General features: G+C 31.9%; 1 protein-coding gene across 1 annotated transcript in view; it reads left to right on the top strand.

Moving 5' to 3' along the window:
* The window catches only part of LOC111000643, a 47,355-nt gene extending 28,260 nt beyond the window's left edge, over positions 1-19,095 (top strand). The window contains exons 6-9 of the mRNA XM_022270171.2: positions 13,423-13,514; positions 14,910-15,102; positions 16,255-16,409; positions 18,224-19,095. Of these exons, the coding sequence (XP_022125863.1) occupies positions 13,423-13,514; positions 14,910-15,102; positions 16,255-16,409; positions 18,224-18,355 (572 nt within the window). The 3' untranslated portion in view covers positions 18,356-19,095. The remainder of the gene's footprint in view (positions 1-13,422; positions 13,515-14,909; positions 15,103-16,254; positions 16,410-18,223) is intronic.
* The last annotated feature ends 6,350 nt before the right edge of the window (positions 19,096-25,445 follow it).

Here is a 25,445-nt window from a genome sequence, read left to right on the forward strand (position 1 = left end):
TGAGTATTTCTACTTTTTATTATATATATTTCAGGAGTTTGATGAATATAAAAATAGCCTGCGCTGATTAAAAACTTGTTGCTTCCGTCGCGTGACTGACGGGTCTTTTGTTAACTTTGAAACTCCGCTTTGACGCACGAGGCTTTTGGCAGTTGAAAGGGTTCGTTTTGTTGACGCTGCAATCTCAGGAACTACTCATTTGAAATTTAAAAAAAAACTACGATGTTGAGTGAACCGTCGCCCATAGATACTCACATTGCCAAAGGACTCGCAAGTGCTTTGACTGAAGCTTCTCAATTAAAATGGGGGGTGGGGAAGGGGGGGTTTGTGGCGAAATGTCTGTCTCAGGTTCTCTACAAAGATTTTAGTTTGATGGAATCTATAGAATTAGCGAGAGAGGTACATTAAGAAGAGGCGTATTATTTACCATCATTTATTGTCACGGTAGACAATTTAGAAGTTAAATAATTTATTGAGAAGCTTTTGTGCCTTGTAGCTCATTAAAATGTCATTATTCGTTAACACCTTGCGACTTTCTCTCACCTGTATCCAGATAATATATTCTTGGATGAAATGAATATTGCTTTTAAATTCAGTAGGAAAAATTACTGAATTATTCTATAATTAAGTAACAATATTAAACATTATAAAACACTATGACTGTTAATGAACATTACCTTAGTTAAAAGCTATTCACTAGTATTGTAGATAATTTAGTCAATATAATATTACTTATTGATGTGAGTAACATTGTGTCGTTCTATCGAATTAGTAATAACGGTAAAGATAGTATAACGATGTGGAATAAATCAATAAATGACATTTGCTTTTGAGTCATCATGCAATATTACAATTCTACCTCAAGACTATTAATTAGTCAGTTAGTAATTGGAGTCTAACCTCAATTCCTATTAAGATTTTAAATAAATACATGCGAAAGTGTCCAATAACATATATTACATGGCATACATATACATGACATATGCTTTTGAACGAATACAATAATAATTGTGCGTATATTTAAAAGCCAAGAAGTAAGAAATAATGTTATATGTAAGAGTAATATGAAAGAATAGTTAATCATTGCAAACATTTGATATGGAAAATTTAATTACAATGCAATACAATTTGAAAATAAATATTATAATTTTTTATTAGTATTGATCGGAATATAATAGTTTCCAGAGCGCTCTGCCTGGCGTTTTTTTGCAACTTAACATTACGTATTGCCCGATTTTATAAAAAAATCCGCTTAATCTTACTGATCCTAACACAACAGTAATTGTTTGGGCTATGAACTTCACAAATGGATGGAAATTTTAAATTTTTTTCAGTGACCGCTTGTATTCAGTGATCCAACTAAAATAGGCTTATGTTACAGTTGATGATACAATTTACTTCAGGTAGCTCTTAAACCCAGAAGTTTAAAAAATTCTAGAATTTCTACAATTTTTAAGACTGTTTTTTAAACATTGTACGCTATTATAATTTCTTTGTACCACAAAATATATAATATCACAATCAATTCAATACAATAGTGCAAATATATTAAGTAAATAGATCATTATTTAAGAATTCCTTCTCTTCATTTAACAACGTTCAATGCAGACATAAACGAAAGTAAAAAAGTCATAGTAATAATCTTCCGTTTATGGCGTATTGTCTGTCATTTTACTCGTCCTGCCTTCGTCGTCCTCGTCATGCCTGTTTAATGAGTTGAATACGCAATATTTAGGGCCTGTTTCACAATGTATGGTTAAAGTGCCAAATAGCTATGCAACACATAAATTATTTGTAAGATAAAAGTTCCCAAAAAGATACTTCGCATTTCATGACGTATAGCACTATCTGACAGTCGTGAAACGCAAAAATACTGTTTATCCTACAAATAAGTAATAAATAGCCTATTTGGAACCTATCCGGACATTGTGAAAGGCCCTTAGTATAATAACACGTTTAGATTGCTATTGGTCTGTGGTATCCGAAATGATCACAAAGAAAACGCACATCTTAAAACCTTGGTATACTGTCTATGCGCCATTATAGACTTTTCTTTTTGTTTTGTTTATTATACTAACATAGCCACAAATAAATTGTTGCTAACTAAAACTACTTATGAATTATTATTTTGTTATTATTATTTTTACTATACATTCCTTAAGCAATATTTATAAAATAATGAATTCTTTAATAATAAGCACAATTATTTGCATATAATGTGTTTAATTAGGTAATTTGTATGTGCACATACTATACTACATACATATACTAAGATTTCTCTCGCAAAAATCTTGTCAATACACGAAAGCGACGCGGCGAAGCTGCGAACGACATTCAAATTACAATGCTTAGTGCGCATATCAACTTAAACTCTGGTGTTATACATGCATTTTATTCAACCTGTGGTTGACTTAACAGCTTACAAGTTTAATAATTTAAAACATCTCTGAGAAAAGCAGGAGCTACATACGAAGTTATAATTCATTCAATTTAATTCATGCAACTTGGTTTCTTGTTAGTTTTTCTCGTCCATTCTACGCTTCTAATTTGATTGCTTAGTAAATGAAGTACTCTTCAGAGTCAATAATTTCATTTAATTTCTTTTGATTTTGATAAGCTATAAATACATATACTTAATTTTTGAGTCAGACATTCAGTTGACTAGTGTTTGTAAAGTTGCGCAAATATCAAATTTGTTATAAGAAAACTGCGTAATTGTTAACATAGCGAATACAATGGGTTATCAAAGTAATTTTTGTTCGGATTGCTATGTGATATATTTTATTTTATTTATGCTCTAAAACAAAATGAGGACAAGAAGATTAACAACATATTTTTCATTTAAGCATCTACCTCAAAATTGAGTACACATCTTTCGAAGATTCCTTGTAGAGAATTCGTATGGGTCTAAGCATCCGAGAATATACAATGTAAATTATGTATTGGTCTAGGATATCTACGCAACAAATCCTGAAGATGAAAGTTCGAATAATAGTTCGTTATTCGTCTTGCTACGGAATTATATAAAGCCTATATCAATATTTGTAACGTCCCTGTTTTTTCCCAACTTCAATAGCTAATCACGACACCTATTTAGTTAGTAAACATATTCTTCTCATCTACTCACTGCTAATTTTATATTATTTTTTGCTTTCACACAACTGGGTCAGTGAAACGTGGTAAGTTTCTTTACGCTCTATACTCGCTTAGTTTAACTTTATAATTTTACTCTTTCAGAATACTTCATATTTACTTCAGCAAAATTTTTAAACTTTTATTTATAACAAATGCATGTGAGATTTTCAGGATTAGTGAACTTTTCTTCGCAACGGTCTCTTGCATGTACGATAAATGAATTCATGCATTTTTTTATAGAACAGGGGCAAACGAGCTCACCTGATGTTAAATGATACCGCTGTCCATGGACACTGTCAATGCCAGAGAGCTCGCGAGTGCGTTGCCGGTCTTATAAGAATTGGTACTCTTTTCTTGAAGGACCCTAAGTCGAATTGGTTCGGAAATACTTCAGAGGACAGCTTCCACGTAAAATGTTGCGCGGCAAAAACGTTCAGTGGAACTTTTTATTCCGTATTTTGTATTCTGCCTCGACGTCCGGACACTCAAAATTAATCCTAAAATGAAACGTATTAAGACTGAAAATACTTTAAAACTACTATATACTACAAATAGTCGGTGGCGTATGTGGCACAGAAAACTGTTCACCCACTTGCGTTTTAGGAAAGCAAATGATCATGAAACAGTGACATAATCTGAGGCCCAAATCTATAAGGTTGTATCTTCAATGACATTTGCTTTTACTTCCCGATGTAAATATTACACCAGCAAAGCATATACACCATAATATTTACTGGTAAAACGTAACACCGTATATTATGATTGTTAAAATAAATCATATGATATAAACACAAATCAATAACATAGTACATAGTCAGAAACATACTCGACGTTTCTAGTGGTCAGCGGGACTGTAACCGAATTATATAAATGAAACTAATACATTTAATTTTATATCCGTTAAAGAGATGACCAAAGATTTATTTTTAATATATTCATATACGAAATTCATCTGATAATATCAGTTTAAAATTCTAGAAAATTAGTTCGTTATAATTAAACTGTCATTCGAAGCCCCTAATTAGAACTGGGTATATCCGGTCCGGATTTCACCCGGATTAAAGCTAAGATGAGGGATTCGACAAACATAACCATAATTTAATAATTTTTGGCTTAAAACATAATATTTGTCCAATAAAAATAATACTGGGTTTTTGGATTATTTTTGCTGAGTTGCTCATATAAGACAATTACAATTTATGTTTTAAGCGAAACATTCAATATAACATAAAAATAAACATAATTCTAGTAAAAAAACTATGAAACGTTTTGACATGGAACACACGATTATAAACACAGAAAAAATACATACCATAAACCAGAAAATCTCAAAATAATAATAATCAAAAAAGAAAAATAACGAAAAAAGTAATATAACATTACACTTTGAATGTTTAATGAGGGCGTGCTGTGGTTAATTGGCCCTTGCTCATCATTATGCTGTGGAGCATACGTGGTCCACATTCATTCTGCCAGAGACCACTACAGTTAAATTGTGGCTCAGACACAAAAACAAACGAATGTTATAATAATAACAAAAATTAACTGTGTAAATAAAGAAGCCTTGAAAGCTTGCGTTTAAAAAAATATAGTAAAAAAAATAAAAATAAATACTTTTACTTGTTACTAAAACTACTTTAAGAAATAGGTAAATAAATATTTAAACTTTATTTCGTGGGAATTTTGTTGAGTAGGTAGACATACTTTGTAACTGCGACAAAAATGTTATTTTAGTTGATTATTTTTCAGTTCAGTTGATTAAAAATATTACAAACAAATATAAAAAGTCCCATAATGAAACTTATCAATAACATTTTACTAAATATTTTGAAAAAAAAAATGTATATCAAATATATAATCAAGACGCGCAACGCCAGTTTCTATATCGTACCTTGTTCTATTAGGACCAATGGAAAATATTTACAATATCCCATAAAAGTAAAAGCAAATGCTATTTCAAAGACTATCAAGACAAACAAAATTGGGGATTTATTTGCTCCAGTTTAAACAATTTGTATTAAAACTTGGCGATTGAAAAGAGTGGCGGAAAGTTTCTTGCCAGTTCTTCTTACCCGCTCTACGCCCTTGACTTGCGAACTAGTTGTAAATGTAAATTTAATTTGTTTTTTTTTGACGTTCATAAGTGTACATGTTTACCTATATGAATAAAGATATTTTGAGTTTGAGTTTGAAATGTATGTCTATGCGCTGCATAACCCCCAACTTCTTTGCCCAATTTAATAATAAAGATAATAATAGTATGTTATTTCAATGGGGTTCAATATCTGTAACCATATGAAACCTTGGAGCCGCTCGGTCCAACTCAACATTGAAAACAATATAGCTTTAACTATTGTTACAGTGAACCGGATTATATATATACTATGAATTATGAACAACATTTCTATATATACTTTAAGGAAGATTATGTTAGTGTATTAAAAATGTAATACTAGTTTTTGTTTTTGATGTTTTTCTGTATTAACATTTTTAAATTATTATTAAATGACATTTTTATATACCCGGGTGCAAACGGGCACGAGACCTCTCAGCCCTTTATTGGCCGCTCTTTTCTTAAAAGACCCTTAAAAGTTGAATTCTGATGATAATACTCAGCTGCAGGTATTAATCCGAACAACTCCTCTGTACAATCTATGGCTAATGCTGTAGAAGATGTACAGTGACTCTCTACGCAACGACAAGGGATCAAGCCGTTATAATACAAATGTGAAATGTTAGACTTGATTTTCTTATAGAAATTCCTTAGAGAAAACTTAATGACTAGAAAGGAGCAAATAAGGTACGATCTCATAAAAAGGTTAGTACATAGTAGGTTGAACCATTTATCATTGTAATAATACCCAGAGGGGATTGAAACAATACCCGCAGCGAAAGAAAATGTTCGAGGGTTCTGAAATCTGTCGAAGTGATAAACTGATGTAATAGGTGTTGCTTTACAATTCAGGAGCAATGTTCGCCTAGTGGTTAAGATAAACACTGAGGTAGCGAGTTCGGACCATGATTTTTATAACCTAAGAATAACAAAAAATCGTGAACCTCCGTACCGCCGCATTAAGGGAATTGGCACTAGGTATTTCAACCCAGGGATACACAAGCGGGTAAAATATTGAATTGCCATTTGCTAAACTGTTATATTGTATACTAAACTTCGCAGTCTCTTTTATAGGTAGCATACTCACTGCTTGCCTTATTAATTTGACCGTGCCCTCCATGTAAGCACATTTTCAAAGAGAACAAATTAAAATTCAATTAAAACTCCAAACGGGAATCGAACCCGGTACCCCTCACCTAGCAGTCACATAAAATTTAGATTAGCCTTCTGCCCGTTAGCTAGTAGTATAGTGATTGTATAAAAAATAAAATCTAATACACGTACGCGTTAACGACCAGAGAAACAAATATTTTCAGCGTTTTTAGAAAATTTTATAAATTGCAGTTTAATATTTTATTTAAACCTCAAGTTTTTTTATAAAAAAACGTTGTTTATGAGCATGAAGGCTCTCGGGTGAAAATAATGATAACATCGTGATGTTTTTTCCGTATCTACAAAAATATCAAGCCTTATTGAGATATCTACACACTCGTGGGAAAAAACGCACTTACTAGATTAGAGAGGAATTGGGTTAGGATAAAAATGTTCTTGGACTTTTTTCTTACAAAGAAATTTCATTTTCATTGATGGTCTGTTATCAATGTTTTTATGTCATTCGATTTATCGTTCTAGCTGACTAGATTTTATATAATATTATTCGATAAATACGATTATCGCTATTATAAAGACAAAATTTGTAAGCGACATACTTGCTACGAAATGTGTAGACAAGCTACGAATAGACATTCTGTGCTACGCGACAAGTGTTATTATGTTACGTACATTACATTTTAACATTTACGCGTTCCATTAAATTTTCCCATATGGTGAGGTAATTATTATTATATTATCATGCGAATTTCAATATGGATTCAGACTATTTTATGACATAGACCGTTTGTCAGCTAATGGCTTCTAGTCACCACGACCACGATAAGAGAAACCTATCATTTCGAGTTAGTAATAATTGGTAAGGTAATGAAGCAATTAAAATAATAAAGTGTCACGTAAAGAGAATCCGTGAGAAGCGTTAATAGACACTACTGTTTTTTTAACATATTAAGTCTAGCTGTGTGTAAACATAAGCTAGAGCTTAGGTAAATTAGAATTTAAAATCAATAAATAGGAAATTGAAATGTAAAATGTGTGACATTTTCTCGCTGTATTGTGATATTATTGAGTGAGAAAAGGACCTCTGAGGTCACCGTTACTGTCTACAAGGCACTTGAACCCCACGACCCAACTTTGACTTGACTTAATGTCCTATAACCCCTAGATGGGGCAAATCACGTCCACAATGAATCTCCATTGCGTTCGTATTTCACCTTGCTCCAAGTCTTACTGGCTCTCTTTGCCTCATCTGCAACTGTATTGTTCCACGCTTCCTTTTTCCTTGCGGGTTCCAATCAAGCCAAATTCAAATTGGGGAAGACAACCACTACTCAAGAGTACTCCAAAGAGAAAAAAATCAACGGCGGATCAACGGCTCAGACGTGGTAGTTTGAGCTTAAAACATCTACTACATATACTATCATATTTATTTGTATGTGACTTTTAGCTCAGACCTTGGCCTTTAAAGAGTTATCTATAAACTTGGGAAGCTTTCAATTCATTTTTACGGCCCATTTATTCACGTTTACAGGAGCGGGGAACAAGCAAGGGTTATTTTTATTACATTTTTATATTGGCCATAAAAATAGCTATTCTTTAAATTGAATTACAAAGAATGGACAAGCGGTAGTTACTTTATTTAATATCTGGAACAAGTAGTCTGAAGAATAATCAATCATGCGTCTGTCAGCTCTGAGGTTGTATTTAACTTCTATGTCCTCAATCAATACTTGCTCGTTCAGTAGTGAAATATATCGCGGCGAAATTGACATCTTTACCAAAAACTAATAACGGATCCAGGGACTCAAGCAAGCAATATAGTACTTCGATATATGTATATAGTTATATTTTATAGTTTTTTCGGAACAAAGGCGTGTATATTTAACGGGCTCTTTTATTATTCATAGGATTACAATGGCATTTTACTTTGCTGGTCAAAGTGCTTAATATTAGTGTTAATTATTTAAATTTAACACCAACATAATATTTTACACAATTATAATTTTTATAAACTATTATAAGCACAATTAAACATTATTTACAATTGTCTTAACCTACATACAAAGGTACAATGCCACAGGGCTCAAACTATTGATTTTCTTTTCAATAATTTTTAATTATTTTAATTATATTTTAGACTTTATTGTTTCTATAGGCATAGAACACTTTCTCACGACCATTGGTACTAGCAGTTTAGTCTGAACACCGTTTAAGAATTACATAAAATTTTAAAGATAACAAAAATTTCGTGGAATGTTTTAGAAGGAAGATTACTTACAAAGCAAATCTGACAAAAATCTTGGCGCAAAATCAGAGAGGTCATTGCTCTCCTAATTATTTAAGTGTTCTCATTTTGCTGTAAAATAAATATATTTGTTGGACCAATGGCACTGATATCTGCTGTTATTATCATTATATGCCACAGAGCTCATTGACTACGTTAAATACTAATCAGCTTATATTTTGTTATGTTGCTTATCTTTGTTTTTAATTTATTTTAATATTATTAATTAACTTTTTATTACTTAAGATGTAATGTGGAACATGGTGTAATCTTTGCAGCTCCTTACAAACATTGTGTAAAACAAAAAAAAACATGGCGATTAAAAGTTTCTGTTTCCCTTCTACGCCCTTGATTTGAGAACTGGCAGTGTTAAATGTAAAATTAGGATTATTATATATACATATATATTTTGACGGCAATAAGTATACATTGTATTACGTATATGAATGATTTTAGTTTTTTATAGCCTATTCTTATATCTAGATTATAGATAGATTATAGACAGAACAGACTATCTGACAGTCTATAAATACTAATTTCATAGTTATTATTATTAATTTTGAAGCAATGGTGGGAGTGTGTCTGTGACTACTGATTCTTCAAAGAAATTTCCTAACTCCATCATATATACCATTTTATTAATCTTCAAATGCGTATTTCGACTAACTTATACATTAAGATGTATACGATGTTCGACAATACGATAAATATAGGAAAAGCATCCCTTTAATCATAGAATGTGGGCGGAAGCAATCAACTGTTATATATGCGAAGAATGTATTATTGCGATACGCTCATCCATACGAGGATATTAAAAGCTATGAAGTTTTATTAAAAACTACACAGCGAACACTGATTAATCGGCTGTGAGGCATATTATTATAAGCACAGTGTGTTTAATCAATCGCATCAAATTTTGTATTAAAACTGTAGCCTAAGTAATGCATAAATTGCTCTAAAATCATAAATAAGTTATATATCGGACATACATAGTTCTATTTTATTATTATTATTCACAAATAACAACGTTAAAATTACGTTTAAGTCTGCTAATATTTAATCAAATAGTAAGCCATAGTCTAAGGGTGACATTCAGAAAAAAACCATAATGCTAAGTGTGTGTCCAGTTTTTCTTTACATACAGTAAAGCAATGTGTGAAATACAGACCTATAAAGCTTTATTTATGTTATATTTGAATATAATATATACGAATGCACCATAAGATAAAAAGCGGTCCCCCTTTCCTGTGTGAAAACTATCGATCGATATAAATACAATTTTAACTACTCTAAGATGCGACCCTTGTCCGGGAGAATGTCTCCTCCAAATTTATTTTGTGCATCGTCATCCAATGTCTCTCGATCCCTACGGCCCATCTCTCAATTGGTGTTCCTTTGTTCCTTTTAGACCATTCGGTTACTGTTTTAGATCTGTCATCTGTAAAACGAGCTATACATATGATAAATACAAATGATATTTAGAACTGTCAAGGTAATATTAGTCTTTCCTTTTTCACTCACACGGGTTCCGTGCCGACATCACCAGAAGCGTGCGTGAATGATACTGCAAGGACGCTTTCTATCCACTATATATGTAACTATTTAAAAAAAATAGAAAAACCATAGCATGCCGCCGCCAGGAGGACAACTGTAAAAAGGCTGTGGAGGATGTGTGTTATGTTATTCTGGAGTAGCCCTGGCTCAGAAGACGCATCCCATTACCAGCAGCCGTCTCCTCCATAGTCTGGGTAGACCCCCAATATACGAAATTTCACAGACTCACTTTACTGGGGACGTAAACCCGAATGGCTGGATTGAGAAAAATAATGGACATTTATTTCCCCAAGTAAAAATTATTTTGCCCTATATTAATAAAATACAATCTACACATACATTGAAATCCACTCCACTACAATTTAATTTAAATCGTATTCAACGTTTTGTATATACTACATGTAAAATGGTGTGTCTTGATAATCTAAAGTTGTTAATGAATGACTACACCTCTCTTATCATGAAGCCCTAAGCATTTGAAAATCAATATAACCCTTCCGAATGGTATCGATTGGCACCTGTGACCAATTTGAACGGTTGAACGCGTTCGACTCGCAATTTCATTAACATTCTCTTCACACCGTCGCTGTTTCAATTTAACTTTGATTAATATTTTCACCCTTTCAACATGTTAAGCAGTGTTTAAAATCCAGTTGATGGATTTGTAGTTGAAACAAAAATAAAAACAAATCAGTGGCACTACAAGCTTTTTAGCTCTGGGCCTCAGATTTGTTCCTGATGGGTTCGTCAGAAAGCGACATCGTCCACCGTTACTTCATGTGCCCACCAGCTAGGACTAATCTTCTGAAAAGGGCATACATGATTGGGTAATAATTTACTTAACGAAATACATAGGTTAACGGACCTTTTTCATTGTCCGTTGAGTGAGCTGACAAAAGTTATATTATCGCTTAGTACCTATAGTAGTTAGTTAATATCTTGTATATTTTATTATGTAATTTGAGATGTTTTTTTTTTTGTTTCTTCTGTAAAGTATAAAGTCTGTAAAGTGTATATTTATTGTTCAATCTTGTCAATTCAGGGTCACCTGTTTAGGCAGGAGTATTTTGTTAAATAAATAAACTTCTATATCTGTTTCATGCTTATTTGTCAATAAGCAAGCGGTGATCAGCTTTCTGTGCCTGACATGCGCCGTCGACTGGGTCTAAAACAAACCGGTTTCCTGATGATGTCCTTCACCTTCGTCGACCCGTCCGTCTTCGAGCGAATGTTAAATGCGCACATAGAAAGAAAGGCCATTAGTGCACAGCCGGGATCGAACCTACGACCTTGGGGATTTGAGTTTGCACGCTAATGCAACTATGCCAACACTGCTCAGTAAAAATAAAAAAATCTAAATGCTATTTATTATTATTGTTATTACACTAAATAATCAGTGTTTGCGGCTATGGCTAATAATAATATTAGTATAAATAGTATTTATTTAGTATTATTACTATTTAGGGACCAAATTTAGTTCACTTAATTCTACCAACCTAGCTTGTACGGGAAGCTATAAAGATATTTCATAAGCAGTGGTTTGGCTTTTGAAAACTACATCCAAAAATCCATATTTATAAATAAACTAGCCTCCGCGAACTTTGTTTCCCCTTAATTTGATTTAACTAAGCCTATCTTTTTAGTGCATACCAACATGGATCATTTCGCTATGCTACCCCAAAGACTGTTTGGTTTTCCGGAATAAAAACTTTTTAGTTTGTTCTGTGAATTTTCCTATTTATAAACCTCAGAGTTCAAGTCATAATTAGCAAATAAAACATAGGGGTATATCGTAAAGGGGTGAAAATTAAGGATGATATGTTTTTTTGTATGTTGTATCAAAGAAAAAAAAAATATCAGGCTAATGACATCCCTTATAGATTGGGGTTCGAAAGATAGATAGTAGCTGAATCTCAGACCTACGGAATATGCATATTAAATTTCATAAGAATCGGTCTATCCGTTTCTGAAGAGTATGGGAACTAACATTGTGACACGAGAATTTCACATGTATAGAGATTATTTGATTATGAGTTTTTAATAAATAATCATCAGAAATTTATTTTATGCTTCACAAAGCAGGATATTATTACTGTAACTAATGATAAATTGCAACCTCTCATGATCAGTCAGACGCCGTAATATGTCTGTCCTATTGTCAATGAAGAAATGTTGAAGAAAAGAAGGTTAAATAAAGCGAATCGTTGTCGATGTTTTGCTATTATCGGCTGTCCGGTGCAGTCGAGTGTACACGACTAGCGATTTCCCGCTTAATTGAGAATAAACGATGTGCCAGAGAGAATTTTATCGTGGAACTAAGCGATTTTTAATATTGCAGCAACATTTGTTATTTAAACGTATTTATTTAGAAGATAAAAATAATGTATCGTTTGATTAATACATTAATGACATGCGTAGTTATAATAGCATAAAATGTAAAAAAAGCTTATGCATTTTATATAAAGTAAGTTTAATATTATCATTATTAATAATGATATCGTATTACTAATATCATTATTATCATTATAAAAATATTAACACAGCAGGCACATGAATATTTAAAAATATATTATATTTTTCTTATATTCTCTCTATTAAAATTGTTTTATTATATATGTTACTTTTTATTCTGTTTTCGTAGGACGTGACTTATTATGTGATATTAAACGTAATATTATCTATGTTTTTTTATGATTAAAAATTTGACAACTAGAAATTTCGTTGTCAAATTTTTAATCAAATCGGTTGATGTTTATTTTCGAGTATTGCCACACCACAAATATCATACAGTTTACGAACCTTCTAGAAAGTATTATTATAAAAACATCATAAATAAAGTGCCGTTAAATCCAAACCATTGAGAACGAGAGCAGTGGTGTCTTACGAAGCGAAAATATTAAAAATCAATGAGCTGAATTTATTTTCCCGCTATTGTATTTAAATACACAATTACTTCCTTCCAGATAATACCTAAATTTCGCCATTTTCCTTTATAGCAAATAAAAAACTTTTGAAAAACATTCTAATGAATATAAAAATTCTTCGCAACGATTGCGGACATCTGGCATCGTTTTATTTATATTTTTTTAAATATACAAAATATTATTATTAATTATATTATAAAATACATTCTTGAGATTAGAAAATAAACTATATTATAGTAAAAGCTTTTAGAATTAACTTTCCTTTGAATATTAAATATGTTTTAATTGATGGATTGTTTCAGACGACGAGTTTGGCGAAAAATCAGTGTCCGTTCTACTTGATGGAGAGGAGTCCGAGCTGATATTCATCGATCATCCGAGTACAGAGATGTCTGTGAGTGGCCATTAATATTTTTTACGTAACAAGTAGGAATAAAAAGACAAGGCATCCGGTGACTATATGCACCAAGCTATTATAAAAGCTCGTTACAACTTTTTAAGTATATATAAATACCAGTGACGCTACAACTCTTCTGAGCCTGGCCCTCACATTTGTTTTGTTTCTTGATCATATGTCAATCTAATAGGCAAGTAGGTGATCATTCGTACCTGACACACGCTGTCAACTTTTTGGGTCTGAGGCTAATAATTTTTGTTTTGTATAATAAAATAAAATCTTTCTTTTTTATTAATTGTTTTTGCAGCCCTTGTTTATTTCTTGGTCATATAACTCGGAATACGTTAAATAGCAATATCGATACAGAATGTGCACAATGTTCAATTTCTCTTAACATCCTTGACGTTGATGTTACAACCTTGGTACAACTCAATATTGAAATCGGGATCTGCTATAACAGAGTACCAGTGCAAGTGCCTCTACATTCTGTTTGCACACGAAGTCTATTAACATTACCGGAAGGGGAGTTCTACGTTATAACTTTGTGTGAACACGTGTTCAACTAATACTAATTAAATACCGTCAACTGCTTTTCCCTCAAGCTGATAATTTTCAGCAGTTTTATTGAGATATAATTACTGGTTATTTAATTTCCTATAAAACTTTCTGTTTTGAACAAAACAGATTTGTATTTTATTTTTTACTTATGTAACTTAAATGACGTTGTGGTTTATGATATTTTCCTTTGAATTATTGTTATGTAGAGGGAGGGTAAAACTTGCTGAGTTTCTTGCCCGTTCTTCTCAGAACAAGGCCTCCTGGTAGTTTTGCTCTTTCGCGAATTTTGTAAACGTTTTTGACATTCATAAGCATGCCCTAAGACCCATCTAAATTGAATAAATTAATTTTGATTGATTTGATTGATTTTGTTAACTGCACGTTTTAATAGGACAGTTGAGAGAAGTTTGTGATTTCTCATTTTTGATAAATACATATTGACGTATCGGATGTTGCTTATAAACTTTTAATTTAGTTGCCAAATATAACTACAACATGAAACATATCTATAAATGTTACTAATTCTATACTTTCCATGTATGTTTAAAATAAGATTAGGCATAAGCATATAATTTCTAGTTATACTTACATATAATGTTATTTATACCTTATGTCGGAGAGAGTAAAGAGGGGCAAACAGGAGTTAATAATCAATAGTGACAGGCATGAGGAAAAAGGGAAGCGCCTAAATCTTGGTGCAGAAAGAGATGCGTGGAGAAAAGGTGACAGATATAATTAATAAATCGTTATAATTGCTACACATAATTATTGTATGTAACATTAGTACTTTTAGTTTAAATAATTACATTTACTCACTGACCGATCTTTTATCAGGTGGAGAACTGCCTTTCAACCTACGAGCCGCATGCTTGCGTCGTGGTCTACTCGGTTGTGGCCAAAAGCTCATTCACCAGGGCAGCAGAACTTCTGGCGTACCTCGCAAGAGAACAGTTCACTTGTGATAGAACTGTTGTCTTGGTTGGAAATAAGGCTGATTTAGCAAGAGCACGACAGGTTACTACCAATGGTGAGTAATATTAGCTACTGTAATCACAAAATGGCGCTTCCTTTTATTTGGCCTGAAATTTTATTCATGTGTCAATTTTTTATATAAACAATATTAAATAAGTGTTTATTCGTTCCTTGCTTCCTTTTCTCATTATTAGAAACACATGTAGGTATTTTTACAGTACTGTCAGAGTTAATTGTATATTTATAGAATTCCGTGTCTCAAAAATAAATCGGATTAGTTAGTAAGTCTCGCAAAAGCTGTGGTTAAGCTTAGTAAAGCACAACTTAGTTTATACCAAGCTATGAATGTTACTACTTTAAGCTACGATACATACTCGAAAGTTTGTTAAAGGAAGGCTAAACATTAATCATTTCTAATGACGCTATTCGTAAACAAATGAATGACAATAATTTTGCTGATTAATATTCAGTGCTTTTGTTCGAAACGCAAGAGATACATAAATATTTTAAGTTAGTCATAATTATAAGAAAATTTTAGTTATGATTTCGGTTACCAATCAAATATGGTATATCTTTTTACTAAAATCTAAGAATATTTATATATTTATACGTATTAGCAAATAATACACTAAATCACACTCATATATTTTACTTAATGCAACTACCGACCTTATCACTTATGATCGATCACTTTCAGGCAACATATGTTACATACAAAAAAAGAAATACATTATTTTAAATTATAAATAATTCATTAGTTGATTTACCTTCACCTTCTAATATTTCAATTTGATGAAATTTTGGATCATTATTAGCATTATGCTTAATTACTCAAATTTTAACAGGACTTTTTTTAACAATATATTATTATGCAAATATTGAAATAGCTTTCTATAGAGTAAATTATATTTGTCGAAATGTTAATTATGGATGATTAATTCGAACTTTACATGCAAATGGAGCATCATTTTTTTTATTTGTATTTATATTCATATTGGACGAGGAATTTACTATGAATCATTTAATTTTTTTTATACATGAATAGTTGGATTTCACAGGCACGGATTAATTCCGTGCCTGTGAAATCTTTGGAGCAATCAGGACGCTCCTTCTTTGCTTCTGGAAGGAGCTAGGCTGGCTTAGTTAACCAGTACCCTTAATCATTTTCTACAACCTTTTTCATCATCCTTATTGTACTTTGTTACAGAGGGAAAAGCTTTAGCCACATCGCGTGATTCCAAGTTTATTGAAACATCATCTGGAATTCAGCACAACGTGGATGAGCTTTTGGTTGGCATTCTAAAACAGATACGGTTGAAAGAGAGCAGAGAGAAGAAACAAGCAAAGAAGATCGGTAAACAGGTATATATTCCAATTAAAAATGTTGGATGAATGAACAGCTAAAATTTCAGTTTAAAAACGTTTTAGAAAGAGAATATTTTTTACTGAATTTGAAACAACAACGAAATGAATTCATCTTGATACAAAGTCATGCTTTTTACTTATTTTTTACCTGGGCAGGTATTCGTATTTAGAGTATTACAAACTCCCTAATGACTATGAACCAAAATACCGATATTAATATATTTTTTACGGAACGTCACGAAGTTGTGCAGCGTTTTTGTCGAGAAAAAGGGAGAGAGCGATTGACACTGCCTGAGAGAGTGGGAAAGGCAGATCGAGAAAAAATATTTTCTATTGGTTGACGTATTAGTTTAGTAGTTACACAATAGAACTTTAGATGGAAATAAAGTCTGGTGCAGTAAATGCAATTATTTTATTTATTTTTATTTTCATTGGTTCATACATCGTGTGTAAACAGTGTGAATATAGATATACAAATACGTGGTCATATACGGGTACATGATCATCTTTTGGTGCTTTTATCTTAGTAATAATTAATTTACAAAGAAGTTCTGACAGGTGTACTTGCACGCACTTATTCAGTTTTTTCTAATAGATTTTTTACTTACTGTAAAATTCCCGTAATTTAACTAATTACAACTGGCCAATCTATATTTAATTAAACTGGTGTACACAAACAACATTTAAACAACACAAACAATGTATATAATGTGGTGAGTTACATAAAATGTTTTAGCCCGTTGAAGTTTCTTGCCTCAGGGGTTGCTCTAGGAATTCTATCAAAGGGCCCAAAGCCGACCAACAAAGGAATTATTTTTGAGCCGAATAAGCATTGTTGGTCTGCTATATGCGTTTTGGGAGTAGTGAAATTTAATATTCCTGTCATGTAATCCAGTGGCACTTAAACACTTCTTCCTTCTTAGCATCAGCATGCCTTTGCTCTTTTATATCTCATGGACTAGTTGGTGATCAATGATCCTTCCGTCTGACTCATATTACCATTTGAGACCTGCCGGTTTCCTCATAAAGTTTTCCTTCAACGTGCGAGCGAGTCTTAAATGCTGAATAGACAGAAAGTCTGTTGTTACAAGGGAACGAACCTACGACTTCAGGGAAGGGAATTCCACTCAGTCACTGGCAATGCTGAACTATATATTGCCTATTACTTGATATTTGATCGATAGCTAATTTCTTTAAACAATAAATATACTACTTAACTTTTCCTCAATTATTATAAATAAACTTCTAAAGGTAACATTAATTTCAATCTAAACTTATTATAAATTACTTCATATATTGACTTTGAAAGTTTAGATACATCTAACGAAGCTCGTTTATCGAACCTTAGCTTTGTGAACTTGACTAATATAGGATTATTAAAGTATACCAAACTTTACGAACTTTGGTTTCATTAAATTATGTACTTTAAAATCTTTTGTAAGAAATGTAAGGAGACTTATTAGCATTCGACCAAAAAATTCAGTAACTTACAAGTATTGAAGAGCTTTCTTTTAATTACCAATTAAAACCTTTATAATATTAAACCACCGTACATGCAAGATAATAACAGCAAACTGTGGTAGCAGGTCCTTATAAATATTGTCTAAAACAAAAAACAACTTGGCAATTTTAAAGAGTGGCGGAGAGTTTATTGCCGGTTCTTCTCTTCCGTTCTACGCCCTTAATTTGAGAAATGCCACTAAATGTAAATATTTTTTTCTGACACTCATAAGTGTATATTGTGTTACCTATATGAAATTATAAATTTGAATCAAATACAAGATATCATTAATATGTTCTTTTGTATGCAGGACGCAAAACCATCAAAATTGGCCAGCTCCCGTACCCACATATCTCTCAGCATCGCTCGGGAGCTCCTTCAAAAAATCTGTATCAACGACATCTCAAAATCTAAATCCTGTGAAAATCTTCATGTCCTGTAAATCTTACTCATCACGAATTTAAAACCAATTAGTCTATACTTGTTATAGTAGTTGTAACCAATTCAGGTACATTTAAACTTCTGATAATTTTTTAATTTTCAAAGAGTTATTTTGCATTGCTCATTACATAAGTGGAAACCACAAAGAACTGATATTTCGTCCTTGTCATTCTCGTATCACTTTACATGTATATAAATGTGATGAAACATATGATACATGTCGGCTTTATACAACGTAAACTGAAGTTTATAGCATGTTTGTCAATACGGTTAGTACTTTTTACAGTGAAAACGGTTACCATAGCAACAATCGTGTTTCTTCATTTATTTTCGTCCATGTCACGTGGTTTGAGTCATAATATAACAATATGACTCAAGCCGCGTGTACGAACGAACTTTCGTAATCAATTACTAAAGAAAAATGCCCGAAAGGACGAAATACCGGCTTTGGATAAACTTGGAATTTAATTATTAAATAAAAATATCTCAATGTACTGTTAATCGCAACAAAAGATTCACAGACAAAACAATTCCAATGTTGAAAATGTTAATCTATGGACGGAGGGCCGACAAAAGCATTTTATAATTTTATATTTTGTTTATGGATCTTCCTTGTATTATGAAAACAATGTCTAGACAGGGCGGAGAAGATAATAGAATAAATACAATGCAATTGCTTTCCTGATGGTTTCCAATGAACAAGATTACATTACACTGTAATCTTGTTCATTAAATGTAAGTAATACATTATGTATGTTATTGTTACAGTATGAATTTAAAATATATATTCAGGTGCAAATTGAAATTGTTGGTAAAGTTCATATTACGTTTATTTTTTTAATTAAGACCATACCATTTCAGTATTTCTTCATAATTGTCGACGTATAAAAATCTCCAATAAAACTATTTATTGAAAGGCCTATTCCAGATTGTAATTAGTACAGGTAATAGGTTTTTGACGAGTTCTTTATGAAATTAATTTATGTTCATCTTCCATAATTCAGCTCAATCCTTATAGAGCCACATATGGAGAACATATTACCGTTTTAACATTAACAGTATAAAAAGCATAGGAATTAGACACTATTTTCAATAGATACAAAACAAAGTATGTATTTTCGTGTTATTCCCATATTTCGACAGCCAAAGAAGAAATAACATACCATATCCAGATTTCATACTTTCTTTCGTAGATCTTTCACAAGTTAACTTAACTTATGACGTGTTAACGCAGCACTTTCCTAGTAGTTTCGCTACGTCATCTAATGTAGCGGCACAAAATTAGGAGCAAATAACTTGTACAATAGGAAACTTTTGTAAGAACTTTTTATTGTATTGATTCTAATTATATGTTTCTGAATTGTGTAATTTGTGTTGTACGACCTTAAGAATTTTCGATATTTGAATTTTGTTTTAGAATATTAAAGTTGGAGCACAGATTACTAATACTACAATTTTAGGTATTCAAACACATTTTATTATTTATCTGTTTAATTATTTTCGCTGTCTCAAATTGCATTAGGGTTCATTTGTGGAGGTAGAATGTTAATCTTCATGGTATGACGTTATCATATTGATTTTAAGCTCAAATCGTAGTTGTCGCTCCATATAAACTACAGATAGAAGATGTTTAGTATATATATTATTACTTTCTTATTTAAAACAAGTACTTTTTCATCTATATCTGTCAATTTGTGTTTTAGCTGTGATTGACAGATAGATTTTAAAATGAACAAAAGGATCATATTCATTTAATAATTCATTCCTTTTGAATACTTTGAATTGTGTCTTATTAATTTTTATATTACTGTAATCAAAATTGATTTCTTTTAATTAAATATAGATGTTTAGAATAGTTATTGTTAATATCAGTATTATAACAAATTACGCTTGCACTCTGACATTCATATTCTTAGAAAACTAAAAGTAATATTGTATTAAACTAAAAGTAATAAACATTAAAGGATTATATATTATAACTTATTACAGTTTAAGAGAGTTTATGATATATGTTGACATTTGACGTATTTGCAATCTGCCCTAAGACTATGAGCGAATCGGCCGGAATACTGGCAGTCTTTAAGCTCTAGAATATGGTGATTTTTTAGTCGTCACACTGTTCAATAGTCATATGAAAATTAAAAAAAATATATTTATCATATTTTTAATTTATAACTTGTATTTTAAAATACCGTCGCACTCATAGTCATTGCAATCTGAGTATGAGTTATACGTCCCGTTTGCGGTCTAACGTATTTATACAAAAATACTTTTTTGTATAAAAAATTATATAAAAGTAATCTTTGAATATGAACGTCATAAAATTAAGATGTTAACTGTTAGAATATTCACTATTTTTCTATTCAAAACAAACTTTCTACGACTTTTGTAAGGTATTTATAACTATGAGTAAGGAAGAACGAATCAGTAAGTCGTAAATTTTAAATTTGAGAAATAAGACTAACAAGCCAATCTGTATCAACGCTGCAATAGTATATCAGTCGAGCCGTTTCGGAGGAGTTTAACTACAAACACCGCGACATGAGAAATTTATACGTCATATATAATACCAACTAAAATAGGCAAGTTAACTTAGGTAAAATCTGCGTCAACCTTATAATCTAGATATTCGTTCACACTATAAAAACACTGCCTTTAAATATTTAATCACCTTCCCTCTGAAAGAATTGCACGTAAGTAATCTATAGCCTCTAGGAAAGTTAAGCGGGTTTAATCTGAAAAAGTTTGCATATGAAGACCGTTATATATTTTTAGCCATGATTTTTACGTCTTGCTGTTTGTTCTTCACTACAAATATCCATTTCCTTATAGTGGGAGAAAGAGCTTTAAATGTAGTTTTCCCGTACATTTAGTATATACATTGTTATAATCCAGACACTTCCTTCGTAGATTTTTCATTATATGATTATGTAGAGACCTCAATTTTATTGTCATTGTATACCTTAGATTTAAGAGTATTAATCTGTTAAGTGTATGTTATTTCAATATTATGCGATATCGGTCTGATTATTGCATTGTTTCTTAGATATTTTTCACATTAAAACAGTGGCTAAGCTGGCCACTTGATCACGAGAAAAGAATAATTAATTGTTCCGTTGTTATGTCTACGTAAATTAACTTAACGACAAATCGTAAGTTAACCAAGTTTAGTAAGATATTCAATTCACTTTGGATAATAGACCGATAACGTATACGCCACTCAAAGTCTGATTCTTCTTAGTTATAACGTCTTCAAAAGAAGAAGGATACTTTCATTTAAAGGCCGGCAACGCACACGCGAGCCCTCTGGCATTGAGTTTCCGTGGGCGGCGGTATTACTTAACATCAGATGAACCTCCTGCCCCTATTCTATATTAAAAATTAACTTAAAAACGATTTATGATATTTATCATTAATAACTGACATATATAAATGAAACACGATAAAGTGTTTTTATATATAATATCACGTAAATATCGTGTTTCTATATGATGTATTCCAAAAACATTTTATTAGTTACCTTAACAAATATGTTCTTGGCACATAATTACGCAACTTTCAGCATGTTGAGCGATAAGGAAAAAGAGATATCTAAAGTTTTATATCTGAAACTCGAAAAATATTTTAAGCTGTGTTATAAGGTAGAATGAATCTATGAGTATTAAACTAAACTGTCGTAAAGCATCCTTTTTCTTTTGAAAACTTAGTAGAAATGTTAATATTTTTGGTGTTTAAATACTATTTATGGGACTTGATATAGTTGAAAATAAATAAAAATTTCAAAAGTATTAGTTTTATTTCATCTTTCACTGAAATTGTGATTTCAAGTATTTGGTATCAATAGTAATTAGCCGAATCAGCCAATGGTGTCCCAAGTGAAAATTGTCTATGAAATAGTTATTGCGCGTTTGGTGTAGTCGTTCACTATAAATTTCTTAAAGCTGCCCACGGCAAACCATAATAGAAAAAATCCAGCTGAATTGTGAGGTGACGAACCATGGTATCTTTACAAGATAATACATCTTTTTTAAGATTTGATTCATACTGAGTTGTTTGCTAAAATCCAATACAGTCCTCTTTGTCTAAATAAAAATGAGATTAAAAATGAGTCGTTGCTTCTGCAACTAAGATCTCTATGGAGTTGCTGAAAGCATATTCGCCAGTCGTTTTAGCAACCTTACATTCTTAATTATTTTCTAATATAATTTATTTTCTGCTTTGTCGTATTTCTACTTAATTGCTATATGAATTAGCATTTTTAAACAGTATATACGTAGATGCTCGGAGGATCCGTGCAACTTTTTCGATACAAAAACTCCCCTCGGGAGTTGTGTGCTGAATTATTGCGGGCTAGTCGATTGTGAGGAATTTTATTTATCTGGCTAGTGCTGCCGCTGATTCGAAAGTTCTCATGTCATTTTTACACATATCTTACACATTTTATATGTTTGATAGTCTTCATTAAAACATTTATTATACGTAAAATAAAATAGACTAATTCTTTATATACAACCCTGAACACATGATATATCGGAGAAAGATGATAATCGTCTCATATGAATGTCAACAATATGAATTTCAGTGTGACATATCCATCACTGAAGTACTTGATAATATTAAGACTTGTTTTGAGACGTTAAATGTTCCTTTTTACTATAAAAAAGGATATTATTAAAGAGTTCTTAAGTTTTCCCATTCAGGCGCTCCAATATCCGAGGATTTTTCCATTATAATTAATGACACGTTCACAGTAGAGACAAAATATGACTAGACTCGTGGGAAATAAAAACAAAACCATTATATTCCCTTCACGGTTATTCCTAAATCCCTGCCTTGGGACAAAGTTAAAATAATTTTAACTTGACAATCTGTCCTTGATGTTTCTCCTTTCTTGACTTTCTCCATATATAACCACCAATATCTCTCAATTACAAACTAAACTAGTCTTACTTTAAACTAATAACTAGTCATTTGAGATTTACTTCTTTGAATTTATTAATTTCATAGAAATTAACTAAATCATGGGAGTTACACCCCGAGAGTCTAGCCAGACGTTGGCACACTTACCAACTGTTATATTGCAATCATTCGTTACATAGCAATTAACATTTCATTATTTCGCTTATATTCTGTTGTTGTAGTGGTTAATATAGTGTAACACTAAAATGTTCTATCCGCCGCACAGGTCGATAATTTAATATAAATACACCCACCTTCATTCTTTTACCGACACCTACGTTTTTGTTCCTTTTTTTTATTGATTGTGGACTCGTTAGCGCGACGGCATTAATTATTTAGTTAATAGTGCATTAATTATATAGTAATAGTTAAAAGTGCAGTAAGATACCCTTTAAATATATAGATATAGGTACTTCTTAAATTCTTAACTCAATAACTCATATACGTTAACACTGTCTCGCGTTATACACCTTTTTTACCCTTATTATCCTGGTAATATAATACCTATTTTATGTTCTGAGACGTTTTCTCTCCTCAATAAAACTTTAACAATCAATGTAGAATGAAATATATACGAAATTCCACCCGTATCACCTCGACGTCCACCGTTCCACAACTGCGCGTTTTTCTAGGCAGTTTTTGCCGCGCACCACCACTTCGTGGAACCAGCTGCCCACTGAAGTATTTCCGAACCAATTCCGACTTAGGGTCCTTCAAGAAAAGAGCGTACCAATTCTTAAAAGGCCGACAACGCAAGCCCTCTGGCGTTGAGAGTGTCCATGGGCGGCGGTATCACTTAACATCAGGTGAGCCCGCTTGCCCCCTGTTCTTAAAAATATATATATGTCCTTATTTGCACCTACCCCGGTACTTACGTAAATTATTGCGTTTTTCAGCTACAAATGATTATGTATTGTGACCGAGTCAACATCCCGCTCTTATTCAGAGATCGATCTTCGAGATCCTATTCACTAACCCTTAAAAGCAGCAGATAAAAGAGACAGAAGGCTCGAATCGTTAAATTACCTAATACAACCTGTCTGTAAACGATTTTCTTTACAATTTAAAATATTATTCTATTGAGTTAGGTAGCAATCTGTGGCAAAAGCATACTTACTCGTCGAGTCACTTTGTGTAATTACTTCTTCAATTTATACTCAACGGTACAAGTTTGCCTTTCTGATTTAATATTTCCTATAACGAGAATGCAATAGTAAATTACTGTTTTTATACGACTATATTTTAGGTTTGTTTTTTGGTATAAAAGAGTTTAGAAATTATTTTTATTTGTGTGTGTGTGTGTTTTTGGACTGTAGCGCGTGATTCTTTATGGGGTCGGTATTTTGTTATTGTGAGGGTCTGGGCTTTCCACAATCTTTCCTTGTATATAACTTTTATTTTACCGGTTTGCTATCGCTATACATGTGAACCAGAAGGAATGCCTAGCATCTTTGGTGGTGATGGTGGTTCCTGTTATTCGGGTGCACTTGATCTTGGAATTGGCACTGCAGCACTTATGCATTATTTAATTTATTATTATCAATAAGATAGTTGTGTCTTAATACGATACTTATGTTTAAATAATCATTAAAAAGTATAAGGCATATGCTAAATACTATAATTAATATACCGTTACTGAACACAAAATATCGCTTTTGCGCATTCGCTCTGATACAGTATAAAAATGTCACATGAAAGTATTAAGCACGTCCAATACATTTACTAAGGGGCCCTGTAATATATTTTTTATACCCTTAGTGACCGCAAATAAAATTCGTTACCGCCATTACAATTAGTTCACATTTCAGTTCTCGCAGAACACTAAAACTTCTCAAAACTTCCCGATAAACTTTAACCTCGTAGCAGGCTGTAACACCCGTCTGGTTTCTAGCTTAGCAACATAGCTGAAACAAAGTTTCATAATTAAAGTATAGAAGTGAAAAATTCAACTTTTGGTTCTTTAAATTCATGATAACGTGGCAGTAGGTATAGGATTAATGCAGATTTTAACCGTTATACATACATAGGCATAGAGTTTCTTTATATGTTATATTTAACATTTGCTCGAACGGTAAAGGAAAACATCGTGAGGAAACCGACAAGTCTTAGACCCAAAAAGTCGACGACGTGTA

Source organism: Pieris rapae, chromosome 5 (genome assembly GCF_905147795.1).
Source record: "Pieris rapae chromosome 5, ilPieRapa1.1, whole genome shotgun sequence".
In the NCBI taxonomy this organism is placed as follows: Eukaryota; Metazoa; Arthropoda; class Insecta; order Lepidoptera; family Pieridae; genus Pieris; species Pieris rapae.